Source organism: Scyliorhinus torazame, chromosome 3 (genome assembly GCF_047496885.1).
Source record: "Scyliorhinus torazame isolate Kashiwa2021f chromosome 3, sScyTor2.1, whole genome shotgun sequence".
NCBI classification, from domain to species: domain Eukaryota; kingdom Metazoa; phylum Chordata; class Chondrichthyes; order Carcharhiniformes; family Scyliorhinidae; genus Scyliorhinus; species Scyliorhinus torazame.
The window spans coordinates 197,055,483-197,072,231 of NC_092709.1; the positions used below are offsets into that span (position 1 = coordinate 197,055,483).

Here is a 16,749-nt window from a genome sequence, read left to right on the forward strand (position 1 = left end):
ACGCGCTGACCTACGCAGAAGCCATGGCGCTACTGAAGGAAAATTACGCTCAGCGGACCAACAAAATCTACGCCAGGCATCTCCTATCCACGCGGAGCCAACTTTCTGGTGAGCCTGTGGAAGATTTCTGGCATGCCCTGCTCGCCCTAGTGAGAGACTGTGACTGCCAGGCCGTTTCGGCTACTGACCACTCGAACCTGCTGATGAGAGATGCGTTCGTTACGGGCATAGGGTCTGACTACATTTGCCAGCGCCTCTTAGAAGGGGCCACGCTTGACCTCGCGGCGACCAAAAAAACTAGCGCTCTCATTTACGGTCGCATCACGCAATGTTCACACCTATGCCCCCGACCGCGTGGCCCACCCCCCCTGTGCATCGTGGAGCCTGCCGACGGCCACCCCATCATGGACCCCATCAGCGACAGCCCCCATCCAACCCCACGCCTGCGCCGCAGCCAACCAACCATGGGAGACCCAAATGCTACTTCTGTGGACAGTCAAAACACCCCCGGCAGTGCTGCCCACCGCGGAGCGCCCTCTGCAAGGCCTGTGGCAAGAAGGGACATTTCGCTGCAGTGTGCCAGGTCCGCTCAATCGCCACTATTGTCCCGGCACCCCAATCGTGCGGCCAGTGGGCGCTGCCATCTTCCCCTCCTCGGACCACGTACGGCCCGTGGGTGCCGCCATCTTGCTCTACTCACAACACGTGCAGCCCTTGGGTCCGCCATCTTGCCTGCCTCAGAACCAATGGGCGCCGCCATCTTGCCTCCCCCAGAACAGGTATAGCCTGTGGGCGTCGCCATCTTACCCGCCTCAGGACCCCTGCCCATCGGACACCTCATCAGGCCGTTCATCGCCTGCAACCGCCGCCGACCAGCCGCGTCTCACCTCGGTCACGATTGACCAGTCTCGACCTCACAACCTCGCGACCGCTTCGACAAAGGTGAAGGTCGACGGGCACGAGATCTTCTGCCTTCTGGACTCCAGGAGCACTGAGAGCTTCATCCACCCCGATACAGAAAGGCGCTGCTCCCTCGCGGTAAACCCCGCTAATCAGAGAATCTCCCTGGACTCCGGATCCCACTCAGTGGCAATCCGGGGGTACTGCACCGCTGCCCTCATCGTCCAGGGTGTGGAGTTCAGCGGCTTCCACCTCTACGTCCTCCCCGACCTCTGTGCTGCCTTGCTACTCGGCCTGGCCTTCCAGTGCAACCTCCACAGCCTAACCCTGAAATTTGGCAGGCCCTTACCACCCCTTACCGTTTGCGGCCTCGTGACCCTTAAGGTCGACCCGCCTTCCATTTTTGCAAACCTAACCACGGATTGCAAACCCGTCGCCACCAGGAGCAGACGGCACAGCGCCCAGGACAGGACCTTCATCAGGTCTGAGGTCCAGCGGCTGCTGCGGGAAGGTATCATCGAGGCCAGCAACAGCCCTGGAGAGCCCAAGTGGTAGTGGTGGAAACCGGGGAGAAAAACAGGATGGTCGTTGACTACAGTCAGACCATCAATCGGTACATGCAGCTTGACGCGTACCCCCTCCCACGCATATCTGATATGGTCAATCAGATTGCACAATACCGGGTCTTCTCGACAGTGGACCTGAAATCTGCCTACCACCAGCTCCCCATCCGTAAGGCGGACCGCACATACACTGCGTTCGAAGCAGACGGCCGCCTTTACCACTTTCCTAGGGTCCCCTTCGGCGTCACCAACGGGGTCTTGGTCTTCCAATGGGAGATGGACCGAATGGTTGACCGGTACGGACTGCGGGCCACCTTCCCGTACCTGGACAACGTCACCATCTGCGGCTACGACCAGCAGGACCACGACACTAACCTTTCCAAATTTCTCCACACTGCCACTCTCCTCAACCTCACGCATTAAAAGGAGAAGTGCGTGTTCAGCACAAACCGATTAGTCATCCTCAGCAATGTGGTTCAGAACGGAGTTCTGGGCCCGACCCGACCGCACGTGCCCCCTCATGGAACTTTCCCTCCCCTACTGCCACAAGGCCCTCAAACGATGCCTGAGGTTCTTTTCGTATTACGCCCAGTGGGTCCCAAACTATGCGGACAAGGCCCGCCCACTCATTCAATCCACCGTTTTCCCCCTGACGGCCGAGGCTCACCAGGCCTTCGACCGTATCAAGGCCGACATCGCCAAGGCCGCGATGCATGCGGTCGACAAGACGCTCCCCTTCCAAGTCGAGAGCGATGCATCAGACGTGGCTCTGGCCGCCACCCTCAACCAGGCAGGCAGGCCCGTGGCATTCTTTTCCCGCACCCTCCATGCCTCTGAGATTCGGCATTCCTCCGTCAAAAAGGAGGCCCAAGCGATCGTTGAAGCTGTGCGGCATTGGAGACATTACCTGGCCGGCAGGAGATTCACTCTCCTCACTCACCAACGGTCGGTTGCCTTCATGTTCAACAACACACAGCAGGGCAAGATCAAAAATGATAAAATCTTGAGGTGGAGGATCGAGCTCTCCACCTACAACTACGAGATTTTGTATCGCCCCTGTAAGCTCAACGAGCCCCCCGATGCCCTATCCCGAGGTACATGTGCCAGCACACAAGTGGACCGACTCCGGACCCTGCACGACAATCTGTCACCCAGGAGTCAACCATTTTTACCACTTCATTAAGGCCCTCAATCTGCCCTACTCCATTGCGGAGGTCAGGGCTGTCACCAGAGACTGCCAGGTCTGCGCGGAGTGTAAACCGCATTTCTACCGGCCAGACCGTGCGCGCCTGGTGAAGGCCTCCCGCCCCTTTGAACGCCTCAGCGTGGACTTCAAAGGGCCCCTCCCCTCCACCAACCGCAACAAGTACTTCCTCAGTGTGGTCGACGAATATTCCCGATTCCCCTTCGCCGCCCCATGCCCCGATATGACGTCTGCCACTGTCATCAAATCCCTCAACACCATCTTCGTTCTGTTCGGTTTCCCCGCCTACATCCACAGCGACCGGGGATCCTCATTTATGTGCGATGAGTTGCACCAGTTCCTGCTCACCAGGGGCATTGCCTCGAGTAGGACGACCAGCTACAACCCCAGGGGAAACGGGCAGGTGGAGCGAGAGAATGGGACGGTCTGGAGGGCCGTCCAGCTGGCCTTACGGTCCAGAAATCTCCCGGCCTCCCGCTGGCAGGAGGTCCTCCCTGACGCACTCCACTCCATTCGGTCGCTCCTGTGCACCGCGACTAACGAATCTCCCATGAACGTCTCTTTGCCTTCCCCAGGAAGTCCACCTCCGGGGTTTCGCTCCCAACATGGCTGGCAGTTCCAGGACCCGTTCTCCTCCATAGACACGTGCGACTCAACAAAGCGGATCCGTTGGTTGAGAGGGTACAGCTACTCCACACCAACCCGCTGTAAGCTTACGTAGCGTACCCCGACAGCCGCCAAGACACAGTCTCCCTCAGGAACCTGGCACCAGCTGGTTCCACCCCCCCCCCCGCCCCGCCCCGGCTCCACCCTCCCTTCCCCCGGCGCACCCCACCACAGCTCCCGCTCCAGAACAATCCGTCCTCCCCTTGCTCCCACCCGGGGATGAAGAGGATTTCGACACGCTCCCGGAGTCACCGAAGACCAAGCCAACGCCTGAGTCGCCACCAGCACTGCGCCACTCTCGAAGACAGATCAAGGCACCGGACCGCCTAAATTTGTAATATTCTCTGCGATTTTTAAAAGCAACTTGTCTGTATATAGTTCTCCACCACACCCGCTGGACTCATTTTAACAGGGGGTGAATGTGGGAGTCACCACTGATGTATTATACTGTGTATATACGGGTTTTACTGTAAGGCCCCTGTACGACAGGTACGGCGGTAGATCCCTGCCTGCTGGCTCCGCCCAACAGGCGGAGTATAAATATGTGTGCTCTCTGAACAGCAGCCATTTCGTCAGCTGCTGTAGGAGGCCACACATCTCTGTGTAATAAAGCCTCGATTACATTCTACTCTCGTCTCGTCGTAATAGATAGCGCATCAGCTATAAAACGGCATTCACGTTAAATAAGGCGCCTCAGTGGGGAATGCGCGGTCGCGGCCACACACAGCATCGTTTTCTCCACTAAGGAGCTCCACTCATCGGAGCTCCTCAGATAGCGAGAGATCGGGATGCCATTTTTAAATGACGTCCTAATCTCTGAGGCACCCAACGCAACACCCGACCCCCTCAAGCCTCAAAACACGAAGGGAGGGTTTCCGCTTCTTCCCCGCACCACCCCCCAAACCCATGCAGGGCACCCCCGGTCTGATCGCCAGCAGACAAAAATTGACAGTTTGGCACATTGGCAGTGCCAACCTGGTACCCTGGCAGTGCCACCAAGGTGATGCGTCTGGGGGCCTCCAATCCACTGGAAGATCCCCACGTGTGTCATTTCATCTGGTCCCCATTTGTGGAGAGAAGTACTCAACGGCGCTCACCCAAGGTCTCCGAGGTGATGGGGATAGATCCCAACGCCTCGGGTACGTCGAGAAACTGCATATTAAAGTGAGACTAGCTATCTGTCTCTAATATGCAGATTTGCTCCTGTGCACATCGCAACATCTTGCAAGATCGCGTTAGATCTCGCGAGGCATAGCGAGCTAAGGTAGATCCCAGGAGCAGGATCTCCCGGCTTCTATCGGCCACACTGTGTCACAGCGAGCTGCTTTTCGGGCGCAGCATAGCTGTTGGTTCATGCCCTATGCCTTGGCTAATAAAGGCAAGTATATCCTGTGCCTTCTTAACCACTGTGTCCACCTGCCTGCTCCCCTAAGGGACCGGTGTACATACACAACAAGGCATGTCTGATGCTCGGTATTTCCCAGGGTCCTGCCGTTCGTCATGTACTCCCTTGTCTTGTTTGTTCTGCCCAATTGCATCACCTCACACTTATTCGTATTAGAGGCGACTTGGTCGAAATCTTTAAGATCCTGAGAGGTCTTGACAGGATGGATGTGGAGAGGATGTTTCCTTTTGTGGGAGAATCTAGAACTAGAGACCACTGTTTGAAAATAAGGGGCTGGATTCTCCATTATTGGGACTATGTCCCCACGCCGGCGTCAAAACTGTGGCATTTTACTCCTGAAAATCCTGGATTAAAGGGACACGAATTCCCAGACCGGCAGGGGGCTAGTAGGGACCCGGAGTGAATCTCGCAGCTTTTGCTGCAGATGCGGGCCCCCGCACCTCCGGGTCGGAGGCCGCAGATGCGCACGGCGGCGGTCTCCAGCGGCCGCGCCATGCTCCATGGCGGACTCAGACCACCGAGATCAACCCACAAAGGATACCCCCCGATCGGCCGAGCGTCCGACCCTGTCCGCCCGCACAAACATTCCCCGATCGCAGACTGAGTCCACAGCCGCCCCGCGGGTATCCCGACCGGCTGGAGCACATTAGTTCCACGCCGTCGGGACTACGGCCGGTCGGGGGCGGAGGTTGACGGAGCGGGCCTCTGGCAATGTCCCCAGGCGGCCTACTTCCCGGTGACATCGCTTTTCGCGGCCTATAGATTGGGCGACCCGGCACCGGTCCCGATTTCTTGTGGGAACATCGATTCTCCGCTTCCGCACCGGCCGCCTTTTCGGCGCGAGGGTTTGGAGAATCCAGCCCAAGGTGTTTTTCCATTAAAGAGAAAGATGAGGAGAGATTATTTTTCTCAAAGGGTCTTGAGTCTCTGGAACTCTCTTCCTCAAATGACAGTGGGTCAGATTCTTTGAATATTTTTACGGCAGAGCGAGATAGATTCTTGATCAACAAGGGGGGTGAGAAGTTATCGGGGGTAGGCAGGAATGTGGGGTTGTGGTTACAATCAGATCAGGCATGATCTTATTGAATGGCAGAACAGGCTCAAAAGGCCGAGTGACCTACACTTGCTTCTAATTTGTATGTCCGTATGTATTGGTTCACGCAATGCTTTGTATGACATTTATAAATCTATGCAAAAGATTATTTACAATATATGCATGCAATATTAGTGACTCACAGGGGCCAGTGGAAACTGAAGCCAGGACATAAAACATAGAACATAGAATTTACAGTGCAGAAGGAGGCCATTCGGCCCATCAAGATGGCACCGGCCCTTGAAAAAAGCACCCCACTTAAGCCCCACACCTCCACCCTATCCCCATAACCCAGTAAACCCACCTAATCTTTTTTTTAGACACTAAGGGCAATTTAGCTTGGCCAATCCACCAAACTGCACATCTTTGGACTGTGGGAGGGAACCGGAGCACCGGGAGGAAACCCACGCAGACACGGGGAGAACGTGCAGACTTTGCACAGACAGTGGCACAAGCCGGAGATCGAACCTGGGACCCTGGCGCTGTGAAGCAACAGTGCTAACCACTATGCTACTGTGCTGCCCTTGTGCTACGAGCTATATGTGATAGCTATAATTGGAGGCATGTTGACTTGGTTTTGGTCCATATGAAGATTTCATCCGATGCCAAGGCATGTGCTCCATTATCTGTTACATAAGGTACCCTCAGCTGACCCACTACTGGATCAGTATGTTCCTTGCAACAATACTGGCCCGCATGGATTCCTCTCCATGTTTTTGATCCCATCCTGTGTCACATCGGCCTCCTCTTCCTTGGAGGCCCTCACCCTTATTCTCCATCTCCTTCTTAGTCTTCCTATTCCTCCAATGATATAAGGCTTCTGTTGTACTCTGTCTCCTCAAGTGTTACACCCATCTGCTGTGCCATGATGGCCATGCATGAGAACCTGGCAGGCAAATATTGCATCACACCCCGAGAGTGACCAAGGCATCGCAATCTCAGTTTAGCAGGCCTGTTGCTTGCTTATTCAGTGTCCTCGGGCGTGGGTGGCTTTCATTATACCAATGCTGGGGCTCTGTTTGAGGATTTCTCATTTGAGTTTGAGACCATCTCCTCAGAGTGTAGCCCTTGTCTCCCAGAATCTGTCCACATACCTGGGAGTTGGGGAAGAAGATGTCATGATATTCAAACACACATCACAACACACACATCATGATAGACAGACCAACAGACCAATTAGCACACATAACACGACAGCCAATCACAGACAAGAGCAGACACAGTAAAAGACAAGAAACACGACACCTGCTGGCCAGTCCATCTGGAGACAGGACAAGGCCAGGACCTCATTAACTTTTTTAAAAATATATATTTTATTCAAATTTTTTGGCCAAACAAAACAATACAAAGGTTTTCCTTTTTACAACAATAAAACAGTATAAATAACAGTGGCCGTTTTTAATAAATAAATAATATATAAACTAAATGGCAACTGCCATATCGAAAATAATAACTCTCCAAAAATAAAATCAAGCAATCCAAAATACATAGTCTAATACAAATATCTATACAAAAACACCCCTGAGGACCCGCCCGGGCCCTCCCCTTCCCCCCCCCCCCTCCCCCCTTCCCCCCCCCTCCCCTGGGTTGCTGCTGTTACCTTCCCATTTCCTTTATCGTTCTGCGAGGTAGTCAATGAACGGTTGCCACCGCCTGGTGAACCCTTGAGCCGAACCCCTTAGTGCGAACTTTATCCGTTCTAGTTTTATAAACCCTGCCATGTCATTTATCCAGGTCTCCACGCCCGGGGGTTTGGCTTCCTTCCACATAAGCAATATCCTTCGCCGGGCTACTAGGGACGCAAAGGCCAAGACATCAGCCTCTTTCGCCTCCTGCACTCCCGGCTCTTCTGCAACCCCGAATATAGCCAACCCCCAGCCTGGCTCGACCCGGACCCCCACCACCTTCGAAAGCACCTTTGCCACCCCCACCCAGAACCCCTGTAGTGCCGGACATGACCAAAACATGTGGGTGTGGTTTGCTGGACTTCTCGAGCATCTCCCACACCTATCCTCTACCCCGAAAAATTTACTGAGCCGTGCTCCGGTCATATGCGCCCTGTGTAAAACCTTGAATTGTATCAGGCTTAGCCTGGCGCATGAGGACGATGAGTTTACCCTACGTAGGGCATCAGCCTACAGCCCCTCCTCAATCTCTTCCCCCAGCTCTTCTTCGCATTTCCCCTTCAGCTCATCCACCATGATCTCCCCCTCGTCCCTCATTTCCCTGTATATATCCGACACCCTACCATCCCCCACCCATGTCCCTGAGATCACTCTATCCTGAACCTCCTGCGTCGGGAGCTGCGGGAATTCCCTCACCTGTTGCCTCGCAAAGGCCCTCAGTTGCATGTACCGAAATGCATTCCCTTGGGGCAACCCATATTTTTCCGTCAGCACTCCCAGACTCGCAAACGTTCCGTCTACGAACAGATCTCTCAGTTGCACAACCCCAGCTCTTTGCCATGCTCCAAATCCCCCATCCATTCTCCCCGGGACAAACCTATGGTTATTTCTTATCGGGGACCGCACCGAGGCTCCCGTCCTTCCCCTATGTCATCTCCACTGCCCCCAAATTTTTAGTGTTGCCACCACCACTGGACTTGTGGTGTATTTCTTCGGGGAGAACGGCAACGGCGCCGTCACCATTGCTTGTAGGCTGGTTCCCTTGCAGGACGCCATCTCCAATCTCTTCCACGCCGCTCCCTCCCCTTCTCCCATCCACTTACACACCATTGAGATATTGGCGGCCCAGTAGTATTCACTTAGGCTCGGTAGTGCCAGCCCCCCCCCTATCCCTGCTACGCTGCAAGAACCCCCTCCTCACTCTCGGGGTCTTCCTGGCCCACACAAAACTCATGACACTTTTCTCAATTCTCTTGAAAAAAGCCTTCGTGACCATCACCGGAAGGCACTAAAACACAAAGAGGAATCTCGGGAGGACTACCATTTTGACCGCCTGCACCCTACCCACCAGTGACAGGGGCACCATGTCCCATCTCTTAAAATCCTCCTCCATCTGTTCCACCAATCTTGTTAAATTAAGCCTATGTAAGGTTCCCCAACTCCTGGCTATCTGAATCCCTAAGTACCGGAAATCTCTTGTTACCTTCCTCAGCGGTAAGTCATCTATTCCCCTGCTCTGCTCCCCCGGATGCACCACAAACAACTCACTCTTACCCAGATTCAATTTGTACCCCGAAAATTCCCCAAACTCCCTGAGTGTCTGCATTATCTCAGGCACCCCCTCCACTGGGTCCGCAACATACAGCAATAAATCATCTGCATACAAGGATACCCAGTGTTCTTCTCCTCCCCTGAGTACTCCCCTCCACTTCCTGGAGCCCCTCAGTGCTATGGCCAGGGGCTCAATCGCCAATGCAAACAGTAACGGAGACAGGGGACACCCCTGCCTCGTCCCTCTATGAAGACGGAAGTAATCAGACCTCTGTCTGTTCGTGACCACGCTCGCCATCGGGGCCCTATACAGCAGCTGTACCCATCCGATATACCCTTCTCCAAAACCAAATCTCCTCAGCACCTCCCACAGATAATCCCACTCCACTCTGTCGAATGCTTTCTCGGCGTCCATCGCCACCACTATCTCCGCCTCCCCCTCTGGTGGGGGCATCATCATTACCCCTAGCAGCCTCCGTATGTTCGTGTTCAGCTGTCTCCCCTTAACGAACCCAGTTTGATCCTCGTGGACCACCCCCGGGACACAGTCCTCTATCCTCGTCGCCATCACCTTGGCCAGGAGCTTAGCATCTACATTTAAAAGGGAAATGGGCCTGTAGGACCCACACTGCAGCGGGTCTTTTTCCTTCTTCAAAAGGAGCGATATCGTTGCCTCCGACATAGTCAGGGGCAGCTGCCCCATTTCCCTAGCCTCATTAAAGGTTCTCGTCAAAAGCGGGGCCAGTAAGTCCACATACTTCCTATAAAATTCCACCGGGAATCCGTCCGGTCCCGGGGCCTTCCCCGCCTGCATGCTCCCAATCCCTTTTACCACCTCCTCCATCTTAATCTGTGCTCCCAGTCCCGCCCTCTCCTGCTCCTCCACCTTAGGGAATTCCAGCTGATCCAAGAAACACATCATTCCCTCCTTCCCTTCCGGGGGCTGAGCCTTATATAACCTCTCATAAAATGCCTTGAACACCCCGTTCACTCTCTCCGCTCCCCGTTCCATCTCTCCCTCCTCATCTCTCACCCCACCTATCTCCCTCGCTGCTCCTCTCTTCCTCAATTGGTGGGCCAGTAGCCGACTCGCCTTCTCTCCATACTCATACTGTACACCCTGTGCCCTCCTCCACTGTGCCTCTGCCTTACCCGTGGTCAGCAGGTCAAATTCCACATGCAGCCTTTGTCTTTCCCTGTACAGTCCCTCCTCCGGTGCCTCCGCATATTGCCTGTCCACCCTCAGAAGTTCTTTCAGCAATCGCTCCCTTTCTTTACCCTCTTGCTTCCCTTTATGTGCCTTTATGGATATCAGTTCCCCTCTAACCACCGCCTTCAACGCCTCCCAGACCACTCCCACCTGAACCTCTCCATTGTCATTAAACTCCAAGTACCTTTTGATGCACCCCCTCACCCTTAAACATGCCCCCTCATCCGCCAATAAGCCCATATCCATTTTCCAGAGTGGGTGCTGTTCTTTTTCCTCTCCTACCTCCAGGTCTACCCAATGTGGAGCGTGGTCCGAAATGGCTATGGTCGTATATTCCGTCCCTGTCACCTTCGGAATCAGTGCCCTTCCCAAGACAAAAAAGTCTATCCGTGACTATACTTTGTGGACATGGGAGAAAAATGAGAACTCCTTACTCCTAGGCCTACTAAATCTCCAGGGGTCTACCCCTCCCATCTGCTCCATGAAGTCCTTGAGCACCCTGGCCGCTGCCGGCCTCCTCCCGGTCCTGGACCTCGATCGGTCCAGCCCTGGATCAAGCACCGTATTGAAGTCTCCCCCCATTACCAACTTTCCCGCCTCCAGGTCCGGGACACGTCCCAACATATGGCTCATAAAATTTGCATCATCCCAGTTCGGGGCATATATGTTCACCAGAACCACCGCCTCCCCTTGCAATCTGCCACTCACCATCACATATCTACCCCCACTATCCGCCACTATGGTCTTTGCCTCAAACAGTACCCGTTTCCCCACTAAGATAGCCACCCCCCTGTTCTTCGCATCCAAACCCGAGTGAAACACCTGCCCCACCCATCCTTTACGTAGTCTGACCTGGTCTATCAGTTTCAGATGCGTCTCCTGCAACATAACCACATCTGCCTTTAATTTCTTTAGGTGTGCGAGTACCCGTGCCCTTTTAATCGGCCCGTTCAGCCCTCTCACGTTCCATGTGATCAGCCGGGTTGGGGGGCTCTTTACCCCCCACCCCCTTGTCGACTAGCCATCCCCTTTTTTTAACCCAGCTCCTCACCCGGTTCCCACGTACCCGTGTATCCCCCCGACGGCGCCCTCCCGCCTCGACCACCCCATCCCAGAACAGCTCCCCCTTCTCCTTAGCAGCAGCAACCCAGTTAACCCCCCCTCCCCTAGATCCCTTTCTAGCGTAGTTGCACCCCCCATGTTGCTCCCAGAAGTCAGCGAACTCTGGCTGACCTCGGCTTCCCCCCTTGTCCTCGGCCCCCACTGTGCGAGGCCCCCTCCTTCCTGCGTCCCTGTTCCCGCCATAATAACCATAGCGGGGGAACAAAGCCCGCGTTTCCCACTCAGCCCCGCCCCTAATGACCGGCGCCCACAGTTCCTCATACTCCCCCCCCTAACATGGGGAAGAGAGAAAAGTTACAGGATCGCAAGATTAACAAATTGAAAAATCATCCCTCCCCCCTTTTTCCTCACCCCACATAATCACCCCACCACTTTGTCCCAAAAGCTCTTTCTCTCGCCAGACTATTCCAGCTTCTCGTCCACAATGAATGTCCACGCCTCTTCTGCCGTCTCAAAGTAGTGGTGCTTCCCTTGGTGTGTGACCCACAATCTCGCCGGTTGTAACATTCCAAACTGGATCTTCTTTTTGTGAAGCACCGCCTTAGCCCGATTAAAACTTGCCCTCCTTCTCGCCACCTCCGCACTCCAATCCTGGTATACGCGGATCACCGCGTTCTCCCACCTACAGCTCCGAGTTTTCTTCGCCCACCTGAGGACCGTCTCTCTGTCATTATAGCGGAGAAACCTCACCACTATAGCTCGAGGTATTTCTCCAGCCCTCGGTCTTCGCGCCAAAACTCGATAAGCTCCCTCCACCTCCAAAGGGCCCGTCGGGGCCTCCAATCCCATTAGCGAGTGAAGCATCGTGCTCACATATGTCCCGACGTCCGCCCCTTCTGCGCCTTCGGGAAGACCCAGAACCCTTAAATTCTTCCTCCTCGAATTATTATCCAGTACTTCCAGCCTTTCCACACACCTTTTGTGCTGTGCCTCGTGCGTCTCTGTCTTCACCACCAGGCCCTGTATTTCATCTTCATTTTCTGCAGCCTTTGCCTTCACGACCCGAAGCTCCTGTTCTTGGGTCTTCTGCTCCTCCTTTAGCCCTTCAATCGCCTGTAATATCGGGGCCAACAGCTCCTTCTTCAACTCCTTTTTCAGCTCTTCCACACAGCGCCGCAGGAACTCTTGTTGGTCTGGGCCCCATAACAAACGGCCACCTTCCGACGCCATCTTGCTTTGAGCTTGCCTTCCTTGCCGCTGCTCCAGAGGATCCTCCGCAATCCGGCCGCTATCCTCTCCCTTATCCATGCGTGTCCGGGGGGATTCCCTTCTAGTTTACCGCACAGTGTTTTTGGCCGTTTAAATTGCCGTTGGGGCTCCTAGTAAGAGCCCAAAAGTCCGTTCCACCGGGAGCTGCCGAAACGTGCGACTTAGCTGGTCATCGCCGCACCCGGAAGTCCAGGACCTCATTAACAAAACACTCACACAGTCACCACGTGCTGAGTACCAAGTCAGATGTGTAAATAACTAGTTGGAATAAAACTGCGTTGTACCAATCGCAACCGTGTTGGTTCGTCTGTACCTCAGAGCACCCAACACCACAGAAGAGTTGAGGTAGCTTTGAACTTGCGAGTATAAATGAGTCAAGTCCTTCCATGGTCACAAACCACCTGGACATTCATGCAAGGTATCTTTTGTTAATGAACATGTCTAGTCAAACCATGGGTGTCTTCATGACCATTTGGGTGCAGTCTATGATACTGTGAAGCTGGGGAAAACCAGCTATTTATGGGAAATCCCCTGTGCTTGCTTGGTCTTTTCTGTCAAGAAACTGATGAAGCCAATGGCCCCTATGAAGATGGCATTTGCAACAACAAGGCTGCAGTAGTGAGCAATGGACTGAGAAATTCCACAGGGGTAGCAGCGAAACCCTGAAATGAAGCTGAGGTGAAGATGTTGCGGGCCACAGTCACCTGCTACCGACAGGGCCTGCCAATGGGTGGTTCTATTATTGTGGAGAGCACAGTGATCAATTATTATCTCCCTGGGCAGCAGTCACCTCCTGTAGTAATGTTCGGACATCCCCAGTTAGGTGAGCCTGTTATGGTACACACGGAGACACAGAGCTCGGAATACTCCTGGCTCTTTCTCCTCCTCGGTGCTGGCTATAGAGGCTGTAGCTGCTTGGCCTGAATGGCATGCAGATACGAAGGAGCTGCATCCATGTCCAATGCCAGACTTCTTCCCTTACGGTCAAGATTTAGCTGGGCTGAATGGACTGATGCTCCAATGATGGTAGAATTTTGCTCAGGCTCTGTTTATTTAGGGACCATAACCTTGTCTCCACCCTTCTTTTACTTTTTCAAATCCGGGGCCTTTCTGAGGCTTTTCTGGTCAAAGTACAGTGCTTCCTTGCACCTTTTTAAAGATTTCCCCGCAATGCTGAGGGCCCTCTCACTGCATTGCCGTCTGCACTGAGGAAGCAGGGTTACATTGCCTTCCGGACTTCCACTACCACCACTAAATAGAAAAAGGACTACTTCAGAAGTCCCTTGCTCTGCATGTCAGTTCCTGACCAGCCCCCTTTACCACATCATTGAAGATTACCAGTGTTAAAAATGGGGTGAGGTTTCCAGGTCTGGGTCTACTCACCTTTTCTTTCGCCCACCAATGTAACTTAATGCCTGTCAGAATGGGGAAAACTGGGCCCATGTTTCAATTGCTCACTGGGTAAACTCAGTGATGGAGTGGGCGGGGGGGGGGGGGGGGGGGGGGGGGGGGGGGGGGTCTCAGATAATATTTAACGGCAACAACATTGAAAGAGCTGCATTACTTTGCAAATTAAAGGGTTTTTTTCAATTAAAGCTAACGACACCATTCTACAGCATTACAATAACTATTGACAAAGTTATTACCTGCAGTACAACCTCCGAGGCAGACAGTGTCTTTATCGGAGTCAGTGGAGATGAAGCAAGGGGTTTGGATGCCCTTTTTTTGGCTTTTTCAGCTTGTACATTTGTGAAGTAGTTAACAGCAGCAAATTCGATCAGAGCAGAGAAGACAAATGCAAAACAGACTGCAATGAACCAGTCCATAGCTGTGGCATAGGAGACCTTTGGCAGAGAGTGTCGAGCACTGATGCTCAGTGTTGTCATAGTTAGGACCGTTGTTATACCTTTAATTGAAAAAATATATTGTTTAATTGTAAGAGAATATAAGCAGGAATTCCAAGCCCAAGAACAGCAATATTATTTAAGTATTTTTTTGTAATATGCACATATAAACTATTCTTTTATATCAAGTATATTGTTATTTTTATAATAATCTCCAGTGTTGCATCTGTGAATTCAAAGTGTTTGTCAGGGCATTCAAGCCAAACTATGGCCTAAGAAAATAACCTGGAGCTCAAACAAGGTTAGATAAAAAATTACATTCTGTATCATCACATCATTTAAAATGACAAAGACCATTGGAGCTATCCCCATTTCACAAGTGTAAAAATTAGGCTTAAGTGTTGAATATAGCAGGCGGAATGTGTGTACATTCAGCCCCGGAAGTGCATTTCCTGCCCGACTGGTAATTGTTCCTGTACAATATAGGCATTCAGGACCCCTGCCTGAAACTGGTGTTAACGTTTCTGAAACGTTTACTTCTAATTTTATTGTGGAATTGGGAAGAACAGGAGTGCTATTCATAGGTAGTTGCCACCCACCAGTTGCCCCATCCTGGTTGCCTCACACCATTGCGTCCACACCCCCTGCACACCCCAACCCCGGGCCTCAATCTCATAGGAACATCGGAATTAGGAGTAGAAGTAGGCAATTCAGTCCTTCGAGCCTGCTCCGCCACTCAATCAGATCATGGCTGATCTTTTACTAGTCTCAAAGCCACCTCCCTACCTGTGCCCCATATCCCTTTAACCTGTTTTAAAATGAGAAATATATCTATCTCCCTCTTGAAACCATTTAATGATTCGGACCCAACTGCACTATGGGGCAGCGAGTTTCATAAATTCACCACCCTCTGCGAGAAGTAGTGCCTCCTCATCTCAGTTTTAAATCTTTGAACCTTTTCTTCCCTTTGCTTCCCCCTCTCCCCACATCTGTCACAGCTTACCCTCTGATGTCAGTTTCTCTGCTGTTTGGCCTTTCACACCTTTTGTTCTCCCATGGGACTGCCAATAGCACTCTTTTCCCTTGGTTGCTGTGGCTACGACTCGTCTTTCATTCCCTCACCCCACAGTATAAATATCTCCCACTTTCTATGTCTTTTTGCTTTGACAAATGGTCGTCCGGACTCGAAACGTTAGCTCTTTTAACTCCCTACAGATGCTGCCAAACTTGCTGAGATTTTCCAGCATTTTCTCTTTTGGTTTCAGATTCCAGCATCCACTGGATTTAAATCTACCGCCCTCAACCTAAATGTGTGACCTCTTGTGCTAGATTGCCTCACAAAGGGGGACATTTGGTTGACATTTACTTTATAAATCCTTTTTAGTATCGATCAAATCCCCTCTCATCCTTCTAAATTCCAGCGAGTGGAGTCAGCCTAAGTTTTTTTAAAAAAATGTATTTTATTACAAGCATGAATCAAAACAGATTACAGTGAATAAACACCCCAGGAAACATACTTCCCAACAATCAACTACAGTCTGTACAGATTTTTCCCCTTTTTCTCCCCCCCTACCCCACGACGAACAGCCCCTGAAATACGGTCACAAACATCACCCACCTTTCCTCAAACCCCCCTGAAGAGCCCCTTAACTCATACTTTATCTTCTCAAATCGCAGGAAGCCGTACAGGTCAACCAACCAAGCCGCTACCCCCAGTGGTGATGACGATTTTTCACAATCCCGGCCTCCTTTCGCACTGTAAATTCTACGATATCTATGATTGTAAGCCAAAATTTTTAAATCTCTTCATATGTCAACCCCTTCATCCCCGGAATCAATCTGGTGAACCTCCTCTGAAATGCTTCCAATGTCACCACATCCTTCCTCAAATAAGGAGACCAAAACTGGACACAATACTCCAGATGTGGTCTCACCAACACCCTATACAAATGCAACAACATTTCCCTACTTTTATATTCTAGTCCTTTTGCAATAAAGATTAACATTCCATTTGCCTTTCTTATTACATTTTGTACCTGCATGCAGACTTTCTACGATTCATGAGCAAAGACACACAGATCCCTCTGCCCAGACTCATTTTGAATCTGCTTTCCATTTAGATAATAATTTGCCTATTTTTTCAGCCAAAATACTTATCTGCAATAAACTCCATCTGTCAAATGTTGGGCCCAATCTCCTAGCCTATCTATATCTGTCTGTAAAATCTTTATCTCCTTTTAACTGCCTGCTTTCCCACCTATTTTAGTATCATCCACAAATTTTGCTGTGTTCCACTCTGTCCCTGCTTGCAGATCATATATATAGATTGTAAACAGTTGAGATTATCATCATAGAAT

General features: G+C 52.0%; 1 protein-coding gene across 3 annotated transcripts in view; it reads right to left on the minus strand.

Moving 5' to 3' along the window:
• Positions 1-16,749, minus strand: part of gabra4 (gamma-aminobutyric acid type A receptor subunit alpha4) — a 118,886-nt gene that overhangs the window by 21,608 nt on the left and 80,529 nt on the right. For all 3 annotated transcript variants that reach the window (XM_072496706.1, XM_072496704.1, XM_072496705.1), the window contains exon 9: positions 14,195-14,454. In XM_072496706.1, coding sequence (XP_072352807.1) covers positions 14,195-14,454 — 260 coding nt within the window. The remainder of the gene's footprint in view (positions 1-14,194; positions 14,455-16,749) is intronic.